Source organism: Gorilla gorilla, chromosome 16 (assembly GCF_029281585.2).
Source record: "Gorilla gorilla gorilla isolate KB3781 chromosome 16, NHGRI_mGorGor1-v2.1_pri, whole genome shotgun sequence".
NCBI classification, from domain to species: Eukaryota; Metazoa; Chordata; class Mammalia; order Primates; family Hominidae; genus Gorilla; species Gorilla gorilla.
In genome coordinates, this window is record NC_073240.2 from 65,040,707 (window position 1) to 65,056,523 (window position 15,817).

General features: G+C 37.1%; 1 protein-coding gene across 20 annotated transcripts in view; it reads right to left on the bottom strand.

Moving 5' to 3' along the window:
- Positions 1-15,817, bottom strand: part of CSNK1G1 (casein kinase 1 gamma 1) — a 180,499-nt gene that overhangs the window by 106,024 nt on the left and 58,658 nt on the right. For 8 of the 20 annotated variants that reach the window (XM_055362555.2, XM_055362548.2, XM_055362556.2 and 5 more), the window contains one exon: positions 5,713-5,805. The exons of the other annotated variants lie outside the window; for them this stretch is intronic. In XM_055362555.2, coding sequence (XP_055218530.1) covers positions 5,713-5,805 — 93 coding nt within the window. The remainder of the gene's footprint in view (positions 1-5,712; positions 5,806-15,817) is intronic. 20 annotated transcript variants of the gene reach the window in all.

Sequence of the window (15,817 nt, forward strand, 5' to 3'; positions counted from 1 at the left end):
ACTTTTGTATTTTAGTAGAGATGGGTTTCACCTTGTTGCCAGGCTGGTCTCAAACTCCTGACCTCACGTGAGCCTCCCGTCTGGGCCTCCCAAAGTGCTGGGAGGCATGAGCCATCGTGCCCGGCCCAAAGAGCATCTCTTTAAGTGAGCAGTATGATCGGGGTAAGAAGATAACGATAGCAATACAACTCTAAAGAAAAAAAGCAGATAATGTTTTCACTTTTACTAACTTAATAGTATTAAAATATTAGTATACTATGCAGAAACATTTCCCAAATGATTAGCAGTTAAGGCAAGAATAATTTTTTCTTGTGTCAAGTTTTTTAAAGGGCTTACCTATCAATAACAATAAGTATATTATAATAAAAGAAAATCTTATTAAAGCTTAATATCACTGGGATGGTATATACAGCATGTTTATTATTAACAAGACAGACAATGCTCAAATGTTTTCTAAAGTGTAGAACATGATCCATTAGTGGGATATAAAGTAAATACATTCAAATATTGATTTTAAAGAATGTCTTGACCAAATTTTTTAAAGAAAAAATATATAAAATAAAAAGTATCAGAGTACATTATACTCAGTAAGGATAAAATATTATTTCATGAAACTTCATATACACAGACATTAACTATGTGTATATTAAATCACAATTTTTTTTAGTGTGAGTTATGATAAAAGAATAAGAGCCATCAATAAAAATCTTCTAAAAAGCAGTTTCAATTATTTCATTTTGCAATGAAAAGTTGGTCAGTGGCTGGACTAGTTTCTGTATAACTTTCCTAAGGTATTACACATGATATTCTGATTAATCTGTTAGTAAGAAAAATGAGAGTGCTTCTAACACCTGAAAGTCTAAAGTGAGGCTACGTGGAGTGAGGTAAGAGGCAGCAAGAGCCAAAAGAAAGGGAGAAGTTGAAAGTCATTTATAAATAGCATCAAAGCAGGACTCATACTCCATTTTTCAGAAAGTGTCTATGTACTTTCAAGGGCCTATGCTTTACAAAGAAAATTTGTAAAATGTTCTATATTATAGTGGTGGGCAGAAAAACTGGAGTGAATCATTCTAGAAAGTATGATTTTCTGCAGCAGAGAAATACCGAAGTATTTTTGTATTTTTAAAATTTTTATGCATAACTTCAAAGGCATATGATTTTCCCCCATGTAACCTACCCAATTTCAGTAACTTTATTATTTTGAAACAAATCTCAGATGTTGCATCATTTTATCAGTAAATATTTCATTATGGGCCTGAAACAGAATTGAAGTACTTTTTCAGAACAGACGGATCATTTATTATTTGAAGACCTCTACAATATGAATGTGGAAAATTAAAAGATCAAATGGGAACCCATGAAAATGAAAAAGAGTGACGTACCAATGAGATATTTCAGCCACCCAGGTAGGAAAAAAAAGGTCCAACAGTCCTTTGAAAAATAAAAGAGTTGAGGCTGGGCACGGTGGCTCACGCCTGTAATCCCAGCACTTTGGGAGGCTGAGGCGGGTGGATCACGAGGTCAGGAGATCGAGACCATCCTGGCTAACACAGTGAAACCCCGTCTCTAATAAAAAATACAAAAAAATTAGCTGGGGGTAGTGGCGGGCACCTGTAGTCCCAGCTACTTGAGAGGCTGAGGCAGGAGAATGGTGTGAACCCGGGAAGCAGAGCTTGCAGTGAGCCAAGATCGCACCACTGCACTCCAGCCTGGGTGACAGAGCGAGACTCCATCTCAAAAAAAAAAAAAAGAAAAAGAAAATAGTTGGAAGTGAAAAAACAATCATGAACAGAGTTCAAGGTAAAGCAATCAATTACGGAAGAACTAAAACCATGCAACATCAGTGACTTGAACTTGATCATTAGACAAAACAGTCAAATATATTTTCCTGCCAATAAGAATACAGACCTCTATTCTAGACAGTGATGCAAGTTTTGAGAGGAAATATAGATGTTATTAATAAAGTTGTAGGCTGGGTGCTGTGGCGCAAACCTGTAATCCAAAAACTTTGGGAGGTCAAGGTGAGAGAATCACTTGAGGCCAGGGGTTTGAGATCAGCCTAGGCAACAAAGTGAGACTCTGCCTCCACAAAAAAATTAAATAATTAGCCAGGCATTGTGGTGCACCCTTCAGCCCTAGCTACTTGGGAGGCTGAGATGGGAGGATCCTTTGAGTCCAGGAGTTCAAGGTTACAGTGACCTGTGATTGCACCACTGCACTCCAGCCTGGGCAACAGAGTGAGACCCTGTCATTCATTCATTCATATGTACATACATAAAATAATACATATACACACACTTTTACCCCTGCTACAAGTTTTAATATTGTTATTAATATTAAAATAATAAAATTTAATATAATAAAATATATTAATATTAATATATTTAATAATATATTAATATTGATATATTTGAATAATAATATATTAATATTATTTTATTATCTATTAAAATATATATTTTTTTTGAGATGGAGTCTCACTCTGTTGCCCAGGCTGGAGTGCAGTGGTGCAATCACAGCTCACTGCAACCTCCGCCCCCCCAGTTTCAAGCAATTCTCCCACCTCGGCCTCCCAAGTAGCTGGGATTACACATGCCCACCACCACTCTTGGCTAATTTTTGTATTTTTAGTAGAGACAGGGTTTTGCCATGTTGGCCAGGCTTGTCTCAAACTACTGACCTCAGGTAATCCACCCGCCTCGGCCTCCCAAAGTGCCGGGATTGCAGGCGTGAGTCACCACACCCAGTCCAGGGGTAAAAGTATATATGCGTGTGTGTGTGTGTGTGTGTATTTTTTTTTTTTTTTTGGACACAGAGTCTCATTCTGTCACCCAGGCTGGAGTGCAGTGGCACAATTTCAGCTCACTGCAAGCTCCGCCTCCCGGGTTCAAGCGATTCGCCTGCCTTAGCCTTCCAAGTAGTCAGGACTACAGGCACAGGCCACCACACCCAGCTAATTTTTGTATTTTTAGTAGAGACAGGGTTTCACCATGTTGGCCAAGCTGGTGTCGAACTCCTGACCTCGTGATCTGCCCGCCTTGGCCTCCCAAGTGCTGGGATTACAGGCATGAGCCACCGTGCCCAGCCATAAAAGTAGATTTTTATGTAAAATTAGGTACTCAACTAATGTACATATAGGAGAAGCCAGAGTATAATGAGAACTTCATAGATCCCACTGATGCAACTACACCCCACATCTAAAAATTTTTAATCTTTATGAAAGCATTTATGTAAAAAGGAGCAACGTTAACCTATGTGTTTCACTTTTTTTTAAGTCTTGCTTTACTGTTAATTATTTGGACAATTTCCTAAAGAGTCTGGCACATAATTTTCAGCTTTGTTTAGATCCAGTGATTATGAAGCAGCTCCACCTAAGTGGTATGAAGATCACTGACATACACTGTTAACATCAAAAAACAAATTTCAGTCCTCTTGCACAAATGATCTACCTTTTTTTTGTAATTTTGTTTACACCTACTTTTTCTTTTTTACTGAGGTATAACTTACATGCAGTAAAGCACACAAACATTAACTGTAGAGCTCAGTGAATTTTTATATATCCATACATACACCCATGTAACTACCATTTGGAAAGAGAACATTTTCAGCATACCAGTAGGTTTTCTGGTACCTCCTCTCAATGACTAACTCCTACTTATCACAACCAAAGGTAATCTGTTTTGACTGCTATTGTAGGAAATCACATTTGCTTATTTTTGACATCATATGGATGGAATTATCTAATAAGCATTCTCGTGTATCTGCATTCTTTTCCTTGATTACGTCCGTGAGATTCATGCACTTTCTTGCATGCATTAGTAGTTCATACTTTTTCATTACTAGATGGTATTCCATTGTATGAATATATCACAATTTATTTATCTGTCCTACTGTTGATGGACATTTGGGCTGTTTTCAATTTGGGCCATTAGGAATAATGCTGCTATGAATATTATTAAATATGTTTCTTGGTGCACATATATATGCATTTTCTTAAGTGAATACCCAGAGTGGAATTTCTGGATCATAGAGTATTCATACACAGAAACAAACAGGCCAGGCACAGTGGCTCACGCCTGTAATCCCAGGACTTTGGGAGGCCGAGGTGGGCGGATCACGAGGTCAGGAGTTCAAGACAAGCCTGGCCAACATAGTGAAATCCCGTCTCTACTAAAAATACAAAAATTAGCCAGGCATGGTGGCACGCACCTGTAGTCCCAGCTACTCAGGAGGCTGAGGCAGGAGAATCCCTTGAACCCAGGAGGCGGAGGTTGTGGTATGCCGAGATCGCACCACTGCACTCAAGCCTGGGCAACAGAGCAAGACTCCATCTCAAAAAAAACAAACAAACAAACAAACAGAAACAAATAAAATACCCATAAACAAAATGCATAAACAAAATGTGGTATATTCATACACTGGATGAGGACATGACCTAGTTTTACTAAAATGATAAATAAGAAAGCATAAGTTCTCCTACATTAGAGGACCATACTGTTAATTAAAAAGAAGTACACGTATATACGTGCGCACATACACACATAAAGGTTTCAGCTTGTTCAAGCCCTTTCTTTCTGAATAAGGGTAATAAGCTTATCAAATTCACTTTGCATTTCACCAAGCAGCATGTTGAAAAAAGACAGCCCTTCTCAAGAAGTCTTTGGAAGCTGTGAGTTGAGCTGATATAACAATCGTCACTGACCACCCAGGACAACCAGGGCAAAATAGGTAGTCATTCCACTCAGACCTACCTTTTTTTTTTGTTTGTATTGTTTTGTTTTGTTTTGAGACAGTCTTGCTCTGTCGCCCAGGCTGGAGTGCAGTGGCGCAATCTTGGCTCACTGCAACCTTAGCTTCCTGGGTTCAAGCGGTTCTATAAAAATAGCCCAGCTAATTTTTTGTATTTTTAGTAGAGACAGGATTTCACTGTGTTAGCCAGGATGGTCTCAATCTCCTGACCTCATGATCTGCCCGGCTCGGCCTCCCAAAGTGTTAAGGATTACAGGCGTGAGCCACTGCGCCCGGCCCCTTTTCTCATATTTTATCTTCAGAACTGCTGCTTCTCCCTCCAAATCAAAACTCTATTCTGTTGGTGTCTTATGCTAAGCATTCAGAAACAGCCAACTTAGTTCCATTTACAATAGCCCAAAGATAGAAGCAACCCAAATGTCCATTGATGAGTGAATGGCTAAACAAAATATGATATATACATACAATGGATTATTCAACTTGAAAAAGGAAGGAAATTCTTTTTTCTTTTTTTTGAGACAGAGTCTCGCTCTGTTGCCCAGGCTGGAGTGCAGTGGCACGATCTTGGCTCACTGTAAGCTCTGCCTCCTGGGTTCACGCCATTATCCTGCCTCAGCCTCCCGAGTAGCTGGGACTACAGGCACCTGCCACCACGCCCGGCTAATTTTTTGTATTTTTAGTAGAGACATGGTTTTACCGTGTTAGCTAGGATGGTCTCGATCTCCTGACCTCATGATCTGCCCGCCTCGGCGTCCCAAAGTGCTAGGATTACAGGCATACGCCACCATGCCGGGCCAAAGGAAGGAAATTCTGATACATACTATTATCCTTGAGGACGTTTATACTAAGTAAAATAAACTTGCCACAAAAAGACAACTACTGTATGATTCCATTTTTATCAAATATCTGAAGTAGTCAAATTCATACAGACAGAAAGTAGGGGCTGGGTGCAGCAGCTCACACCTGGAATCCCAAAACTTTGGAAGGGCGAGGCAGGAAGATCACTTAAGGCCAGGAGTTCCAGACCAGTCTGAGCAACATAGTGAGACTCCATCTCTATAAAAACAAAAAAAATAAAAAGAGAAAGTAGAGTGGTAGTTACCTGGGAAGAGGGGAAAGTAGGAGTTGTTTAATGAGCATAGAGTTTCCAATTCACAAGATGAAAAAGTTCTAGGCTGGGGGCGGTGGCTCAAGCCTGCAATCCCAGGACTTTGGGAAGCCAAGTCAGTTGGATCACCTGAGGTCAGGAGTTCAAGGCCAGTCTGGCCTACATGGCAAAACCCCGTCTCTATTTAAAAAATACAAAAATTAGCTGGGCGTGGTGGCGAGCACCTGTAATCTCTGCTACTCAGGAGGCTGAGGCAGGAGAATTACTTGAACCTGAGAGGCAGAAGTTGCAGTGAGCCGAGACTGTGCCGAGAAAAAAAAGAAAGAAAAGAAAAAGTTCTAGAGATGTATTTCACAATAATATAACTATACTAAACACTACTGAATTGTACACTTAAAAATGATTGAGATGGCAAATTTTATAATTTTATGGAGTTTTTTTTTTTTTTTCTAAACACAGTGTCTATTCTGTTGCCCAGCCTGGAGTGTAGTGGCGCAATCTAGGCTCAGCGCAGCCTCAACCTCCTGAGCTCAAGCAATCCTCTCACTTTAGCCTCCCAAGTAACTGGGATTACAGGCATGCACCATCAAGCCTGGCTAATTTTTTTTTTTTTAACATTTTTTGTGGAGATGCAGTCTCGCTATGTTGTCCAGGTTGGTCTCAAATGCCTGGCTTCAAGTGATCCTCCTGCCTTGGCCTCCCAAAGTGCTGGGATTACAGGCATGAACCATCATGCCCAGCCTCTACTTTCTATCTCTACACAATTGCCTGACCTAATTTTTTATTTTTTATTTTTTTGAGACAGGGTCTCAGTTGGTTGCCCAGGCTGGAGTACGGTGGTACAATCTCAGCTCACTGCAACCTCAGCCTCCCGGGTTCAAGCAATTAGTGCCTCAGCCACCCAAGTAGCTGGGATTACAGGCATGTGCCACCATGCCTGGTTAATTTTTATATCTTTTTGTAGAGACAGGGTTTCACCATGTTGACCAAGCTGGTCTCAAACTCCTGACCTCAAGAGATCCGCCCGCCTCTCAGTCTCCCATGAATTCTTCATATGAAATGGAATCACAAAATCAATGGTCTTTTTGTTACTGGATCTGTTCATTTAACCTGTTTTCAAGATTCACCTATGTTATAGTAGTATGTATCTTTATTCATTTTTATGGGCTAATAATACCACATTTTGTTGACCTATTTCATCAGGTGATAAACATTTGGGGTGCTGCCACTTTTTGAGAAATTGTCAGACTGTTTTCCAAAGTGGTTATAGCATTTTACATTCCCAAGAGCAGTGTATAAAGACTCAGATTTCTACACTTCCTCCCTAGCCAACAATTGTTATCTGATTCTAGTCACCCTAGAGGGTATGAAATGGTAACTGTAGTTTTGATATGCATTTCCCCAATGGCTAATAATGTTGAGCATCAAGTCATATGTTTACTAGTCATCCTTACATTGTTTCTGGAGAAAAGTCTATTCAAATCTTTGGCCTATAGTAAGAATGATACAATGGACTTTGGGCAGAAGGGTGGGAGGGGGACAAGGGATAAAAGACTACAGATAGGGTGCAGTGTACACTGCTCAGGTGATGGGTGCACCAAAATCTCAGAAATTACCATTAAAGAACTTACTCATGTAACCAAACACCATCTGTACCCCAATAACCTACGGAAAAACAAACAAAAAGTGTATCTAAAGTGATCATTAAAAAAAAATCCTTTGCCTATTCTTAAATTGGGTTGTCTTTTTATGAATGAGTTGTAAGAGTCTTCTATATATTCTGAATACTAGCCCATTGTTAGATACATAATTTCCAAATATTTTTCTCCCATTATGTAGACTGACTTTTAAGTTTCTTTTTTTTTTTTTTCTTTTTGAGACGGAGCCTCACTCTGTCACCCAGGCTGGATTGCAGTGGTGTGATCTTGGCTCACTGCAACCTCTGCCTCCCGGGTTCATGCAATTCTCCTGCCTCAGCCTCCTGAGTAGCTGGGATTACAGAAGCGCACCAACACACCCAGCTAATTTTTGTATTTTAGTAGAGACGGGGTTTCACCATGTTGGCCAGGCTGGTCTCAAACTCCTGACCTCAAGTGATCCACCCACCTCTGCTTCCCAAAGTGCTGGGATTACAGCCATAAGCCACTGCACCTAGCCAACTTTTAACTTTCTTGATGGTGTTCTTTGTCACACAAAAGTTTTAAATTTTTATGAAATCCAATTTATCTGTTTTTTTCTTCTACTGTTTATGCTTTTGGTATCATAACTAAGAATCCACTGGCAAACATGAGGGCAGTAAGATTCATCCTTATGTTTGTTTTTTTTTAAGACTTTCATAGTTTTGACTCTTACATTTAGTCCTTTGATCTACTTTGGGTTAATTTTTTATTTATGGTATGAGGTAAGGGTCCAACTTGAATCTTTTGATTGTGGCTATCCAGTTGTCCCAATACCACTTGTCAAAATAATTATTGTTTCCCCATTGTATCGTCTTGACACACCTGTCAAGTGCAATTGACTAGAGATTCATGGGTAGGTGTCAAATCTATTTTACCGGTCTATATGTCTATCCTGATGGGAGCACCACACTGTCTGCTTTGTAGTAAATTTTGAAATCCAAAGTATGAGTCATCCAACTTTGTTCTTCTTTTTTCAAGATTGTTTTGGCTCTTCTGGGTTTCTTGAAATTCTGTATGAATTTTAGAATCAGCTTTCAGTTTCCACAAAGAAGCCAGCTGAGATTCTGATAAGGACTGTGTTGAATCTGTACTTCAACCTGGGGAGTGCTGCCATCTTAACAATATTAAATCTTGAGATCCATGAATGCGGAATGTCTTACCATGTAGTTAGATCTTAAATTCCCTATGACAATACTTTATAGTTTTCAGAGTATAAATTTTGTACTCATTTTATTAAATTTATTCCTAAGTATTTTATTCTTGATGCTAATGTAAGTGAAATTTTTAATTTTTTTAATTTTTGATTAAATATATATACTTTTGTGTAATATTGATTCAGACCTCTTCTCTCATGATCTATCCCCAGAAACATATTATGTCTTTTAATGAGAATAATATTAGTATCTCTTAAATGTCTACTAGGGAACTATTTTGGCTAAGATATTTTTAATTTTTATTATTATTTTGATTTGTTTCCTAGTCCTCAGCCTTGTTCCAGACAGCTGGAGCTTATTAACACAAGTGATATCATATGAAAGTTTTACTAAGACACAGCTAAAAATTTCAGCAAATATAATTTATAATTCTAATTCATATTACTGTTAACTTATACTGTATACAAATTTTGTGAAAAATTCCACATTTAGCCTTGACTCCTCAATATAAATATTTTAGAGTAGAATAAAACTATTGAAAAATATAGTTGTATCATCAATGTATAAATTTTCTGTGCAATCTATACAAAATAAAATTTATCCAGAAGCTACAGAGGAAGATATATTTCTTATAATAACCTCTATTTTCATGAAAATGTTTATTGTGTTATTTATTATTATAATAAAATCTAGATTTAACTGGAAGCCCAATTTTATGGTTAACAGTTCTAGTACTCCATTTGAAGAAATAGAATGTAGCCATTAAAATTATAATCATGAAAACCACATAGCAATGTAGTTAATAAAAAAGCCGAATCCCAAAGTATATCCAACATTTATATCAAGGTACACACATACCTGAACAAAGTCTTTGTTCTAATTTTTGTGATGACATTGCAATATTGCCTACCAAAAAAAATTGCCCAAACCAACAAAACAAAAAAGCTCCATAAATCTGAATTACCCTAAACCTGTCTATAGTTTAGATGTTCAAATCCAAAAAAACTGTTTATCATTTAGGTTAATCTATTTGCTGAAGTACTTTATAAAATAAAGAAGACTAACAAGTATAAAAAGTAGCATTACAACCCTCAAAAAGGACCCCACTCTGCTGAGATACTGTTAACATGTTAACTTCTAGTTTCACAGTACAAACAAACATTAATCCAAACTACCTGGAATAGTCCTTTAATCAAAAAACATTTAGAATTACTTAAATCACAAAGCATTTACTGTTTCAGCTTTTTGCCCTGATAAACTGGAAAAAAATCCTACTATTCTTTAGATATGAACACCTCTGGATAAAAACAGATTGCTCCATGTTTTCTAAAAGCACAGAAAAACTACATTTTGGAGGAAAGGGGAGTGAGATCACTCTAGTTAATTTATCTTCTCCAAGAAGGGGGAAAAAAAAAACAAACGACGACTTGTAATTCCTTTTTTCATGGCCTACACAATAAAGTCCAAAATCTCTATCATGATCAAGAACAGGCTTTGCTCACATCTCCGGCCTCACTTCCTAATACCAATTCCACTGAACGACCCCTGTGGATCTTAGTCACCCACGCTTTTCAGTAGTGCTGAGGTTCTTTACATTTTCTTGTGTTTCACACCTCCATGCCTTTTGTATGGTGCGGCTTCCTCTTTTGAGAATGTTCTTTCACGTTCTCACCCCCAGACCCCAGCCCTTTCTCCTTACTGCCCAACTCGAGCCTTAAAGGTTCAACTCAGAGTGTCTTATTTGTGCAGGTTTTCTGCCATTTGCCAATTCCAGCAGAGATATCACTCTTTCTAAGCTACATTAGAAGACTAACAAGTATAAAAAGTAGCATTACAACCCTCAAAAAGGACCCCACTCTGCTGATATTGTTAACATGTTATTGTTAACAATATTGTTAACAATATATTGTTAACTCATATTGTTAACATGTTAACTTCTAGTTTCATAGTACAAACATTAACCCAAACTACCTGGAATAGTCCTTTAATCAAAAAACACTTAGAATTATAAATATATATAAGCTAATTATCTTATATATATTTTCTAGTATTTTACTTACTGCATTGCAGTATAGTTACTAATTTCTAAGTATGAATCCCCAAATAATGATCTTGGCAAAAGCAGGATCCATGTCTTATTTATGATCTTTGTACCCCCAGGGCCTAGCTAAATGCCTGCCAAAAAACCAGATGCTCAATACAATTTGTTAAATGAATAAATGGCTAGGTAATTATGGAAATCTACCCCTAGCCTTTTATTTGAAAGAGGCATAGTGTTTATAACATCCTCCACTTTGATTCTGCTCTAAATTTACTTTGCAATAGTATAATATTAAACTCCGCAATAATTAATTTACCAATGTTTTTCCTCCTCACCCCCTGGAAAATTTCTGACGATTAATGTTGGGGATGATCCACCATAAAAACTAGATGGTGTCACTTAAAAGATCATTAGTTATCATTTTATACTTTATTTATATTTCTTTTTCTGGTAACATGTAATTATATTAAATGCTAATGACTATCATCTTTGTATTATAATTAGACATTTATTCTGATGTCCTTTGTAACTATTTTTTTCTGGCTTGTGGTATTTCAACTATACATTTAACCAGTAACTGGTAAGACTACATGGCATATAATAGAAATAGCTACTTGTGATGTCTTGGATCTCGGCTGTAGTTCCAATTCTGTGACAAGCTGGTTGTTCTCCCTAGACCAAGTCACTTAATTTTTAATTTCTCTCATCTTTAAAACGATGACAGTTGAACTAGACAATGCTAAAGTTCCTTATAAGTCTAAAACTTAACTACTTTTGTTGATCTGGACTTCACATATTAAGTTACTCAAAGTTACCATAAACTTTTGGGAAGCCTGGGACCATTCTTGTCTCATTCTAAACTTAGAGTCATCTTTTTCATATTAATTGTTGCTAATCTAGTTGTCAAATCCAAAATTGTACAGTAGAACTGGTTTGTGAACCATGGTCAGGACTTTTGTTCAACTCTTTGCTTATTTAATATAATGCTGAATCTTGATTCTGTTAACCAGCAATACATATTAGCTGCCCCACCCAAAGCACTGTGTTGTGTACAGCTTTCATCAGTATGTTCTTCAAAGGTTTGATCCAATTCACTGTTGAAGTGGATAGGACCAAAATACAGAATTCTACTGTTTAGCATCAATGAGGGCAATGATCCATTAACTTATTCTCTTTTATGAAGATGGTTAAAGGAATGACAAATCTACTTAATTATCTTTTCAGTCACCGCACATTTCTATATATGTTACCAGAATACACAAAAGTATGTCAAATAAATGCCTTGCTGAAATAAAAATGTATAACATAGACATCTAGTTTAACATGGCAGAAAAAAATTGAGACATTTAGCTCTATTTATTTCCAAAACCCCACTGAAAGGACAAAGGAAACAAGAAAGGACAAAGAGAACAGGTGAGGAAACAGTAGACTACAGATGTCAACATTTTGGAAGATGAGAATTGAATAAACAAATGGTAAATGACTTAGCAAAACTAAGCCATCCAGCAGAAAAGGAATCTAAACACAGAATTACCTAATATCATGACAAATTTTTTAATTGTTGGACTTGAGGGAAAAAAATTAATGAAAGGTATATCGATAACTAAGAGTTTTTTTTAAAAATCAAGTATCAGCAATTTTTAATTCTGAGGGAAGGAATGATGGAGTCATACTAAAAAGGAAATACAGTAACAGTGCTCTCATAGATTGGTTATAAACAATACTTCCACAGCCATAAAGCTGTAAATGTAAAAAAATTATTGAACCAAAAAATATGACATAAGTATATTGGGAGAATATGGGCAAGGTATGTACGTCACTAGGGATGGCATGTGTGAGACAATCAATAACAATATCTAATATTGAAAAAATTAAGAAATAATATTTAGAAATAAGGAGGTATCTAGACGACATGGATAAAATAATTGAACCACTTGCCTATAGGATTCAGAACTTTAGAATCTATGTAACCTAGTTATTGGAATTAAAGATAAATTATAAAAAATATTACATATGATACTTTATAAAGTTATATATACATGTGTGTATGTGTGTGTGTGTTTGTGTGCATGTGTATATATATATTTCCTCTTGTCCTAGTAACCCCAACATAGAAAAAAAAAATTGAATCAATCCAGCATCACCTGCTCTTTGAAAGCCCATAACAGCTGGCAGTAAGCTCCACTTTCTTTGACAAAAGCTTTGCCTTCTTCTGGAAAAGTAGGCCATAAGTTCAGACAGTTTTTTCCTTAGGATGCATGATGACATCATGTAAATACTGCTTCTGAATCACCCTCATAAACACATCTTTCTATAAACTTCTGTTGCCCATAACCATCCTACTTTCATAGTCCTCCTCAAAAATTGTGGCCAGACACGGTGGCTCATGCCTGTAATCCCAGGACTTTGGGAAGCCAAGGTGGGCAGATCACCTGAGCTCGGGAGTTTGAGACCAGCCTGACCAACATGGCGAAACCCCATCTCCACTAAAAATACAAAAATTAGCCAGCCGTGGTGGTGCACGCCTGTAACCCCAGCCACTCCAGAGGCTGAGGTAAGGCACGAGAATCACTTGAACCCAGGAGATGAAGGCTGCAGCGAGCCGAGATTGCAACACTGCACTCCAGCCTGGGCGAACAAGTGAGACTCTGTATAAAAAAAAAAATCCGGAATTGTTTGTCAAGCCTGGAAATTTTACCATTACATTCTTCTGGTTAACCATTCAAGATGTCAATGCATAATCTTGCAAGTATTGTATCTGTGACACTTCTAAAATTACCATATTAATGCAAGGCAGACCGTGTGTCACCTAATGTGGTTAGAACTCTTCACTTCTACTTTATTTTGATGGATTATGCTATTGACAGAAATAATTATTCTCCAAGATCTGTTAAAACTGCTTAACCTTAACAAATTGTGCTTAAGTTAAACTAGGGTGTAATTCCAAAAGAAATTTAAACTACGATACTACTACAAACAAGAATCTCATATACATTTGATATTCTTCCAAGAAAATTAAAATGCACAACAAAAACAAAATAGACAAATGGGACTTAATTAAACTAAAAAGCATCTGCACAGCAAAAGAAATAAGAGAGTGAACAGACAACCTGCTGAATGGGAGAAAATATTTGCAAACTGCATCTAACAGGAAACTAATATCCAATTACAAGGATATTATAGTATTTACAATACTAATTGTAAGAATTTACAAGGAACTTAAACAAACAACAACAAAAAACCGTATAACCTCATCTAAAAGTGAGCAAAGGACACGAACATTTTTCAAATGAAGACATACAAATGACTTCATTTGAATGACATTTGAATGACAAATGACCAAGAAGCATATGAAAAAACGCTCAAAAGAACTAATCAGCAGAGAGATGCAAATTAAAACCACAATAAGATATAATTTTATACCAGTCAGAATGGCTATTATTATTATTTTTTGTTTGGTTGGTTTTTCCAATAAGCCTTTTACACTCCTAAGAATGGCTATTATTAAAAAGTCAAAAAATAAAAGATGTTGGCATGGGTGCGGAGAAGAGAGAACACTTATACACTGTTGGTGGGAATGTAAATGAGTGCACCCTTTATGAAAAACAGTATGGAAGTTTCCCAAAAAACTAAAACCACCATTTGATCCTGCAATCTCACTAATGGGTACCTACCCAAAGGAAAAGAAATCATTACATCAAAAAGACACCTGCATATGTTATGTTTATCGCCAAAAATATGGAAACAAGTGTCCCTCATGGATGATTATATATATATATATATATATACACATATATATACACACACATACACACACACCACATTTTACACACACACACACACACACACAGGCAGACAGGCAATGAACTACTATTCCGCCCTTAAAAAAATAATAAAATTTCACGTTTTTTGCAGCAACATGGATGGAACTGCAGGCCATTAACTTAAGTGAAACAACTCAGAAACAGAAAACCAAAAAATGCATGCTCTCACTTATAAGTGGGAGCTAAATAATGTGTACACATGGACACAGAGTGTGGAATAATAAGACACTGAAGACTTAAAAGGGTGGGAGAGAAGTGAGAAATGAGAAATTATTTAATGGATACAATGCATATTATTCAGGTGATAGTTACACAAAAAAACCCAGACTTCACCATTAGGGAATATATCCACATAACAACAAAAAAAAAATTAGAATGCATTTTATCTAAAGTTATAATTTAATTTTATTTTATTTTATTTATTTATTTTTTTTGAGACAGAGTCTCGTTCTTGTCACCCAGACTAGAGTGCAATGGCACGATCTCAGCTCACCTCAGCCTCCCGAGTAGCTGGGATTACAGGCGCCCACAACCATGCCTGGCTAATTTTTGTATTTTTAGTAGAGACGGGGTTTCACCACATTGGCCAGGCTGGTCTCCACCTCCTGACCTCAGATGATCTGTCTGCTTTGGCCTCCCAAAGTGTTGAGATTACAGGCGTGAGCCACCATGCCCAGCCAAGACTCCTATTTTTAATCACTTAAGCAGAAGAATGACATGACTTCTAAAACTTGTTTTAGTTTGTTCCATCCACAGAACCTAAAAATTTGTAAATTTATAAGAAAACTTTAACAAGGTTACAAATATATATCAATGTTTCTGGTTAATTAGGTGTTTGGCTGATACACTTTCATTTGTTTAAAATACCATGATTTTCTAAGAAACTATTAACTTAAAAGCAAAAATTTGATTTTAAAATGGCTTCATTTTGAACTAGAGAAGAAATACCTTTAAATTATGTTACATTTTGGTCTGGGTGCAGTGGCTCACGCCTGTAATCCCAGCACTTTGGGAGGCCGAAGCAGGCAGATCACTTGAAGTCAGGAGTTCGAGACCAGCCTGGCCAACATGGTGAAATCCCATCTTTACTAAAAATACAAAAAATTAGCTGGGTGTGGTGGTGGGCACCTGTAATCCCAGCTACTCAGAAGCCTGAGGCAGGAGAATTGCTTGAACCCAGGAGGTGGAGGTTGCGGTGAGCTAAGATCACGCCATTGCACTCCAGCCTGGGCAACAAGAGTGAAACTCCATCTCAAAAATAA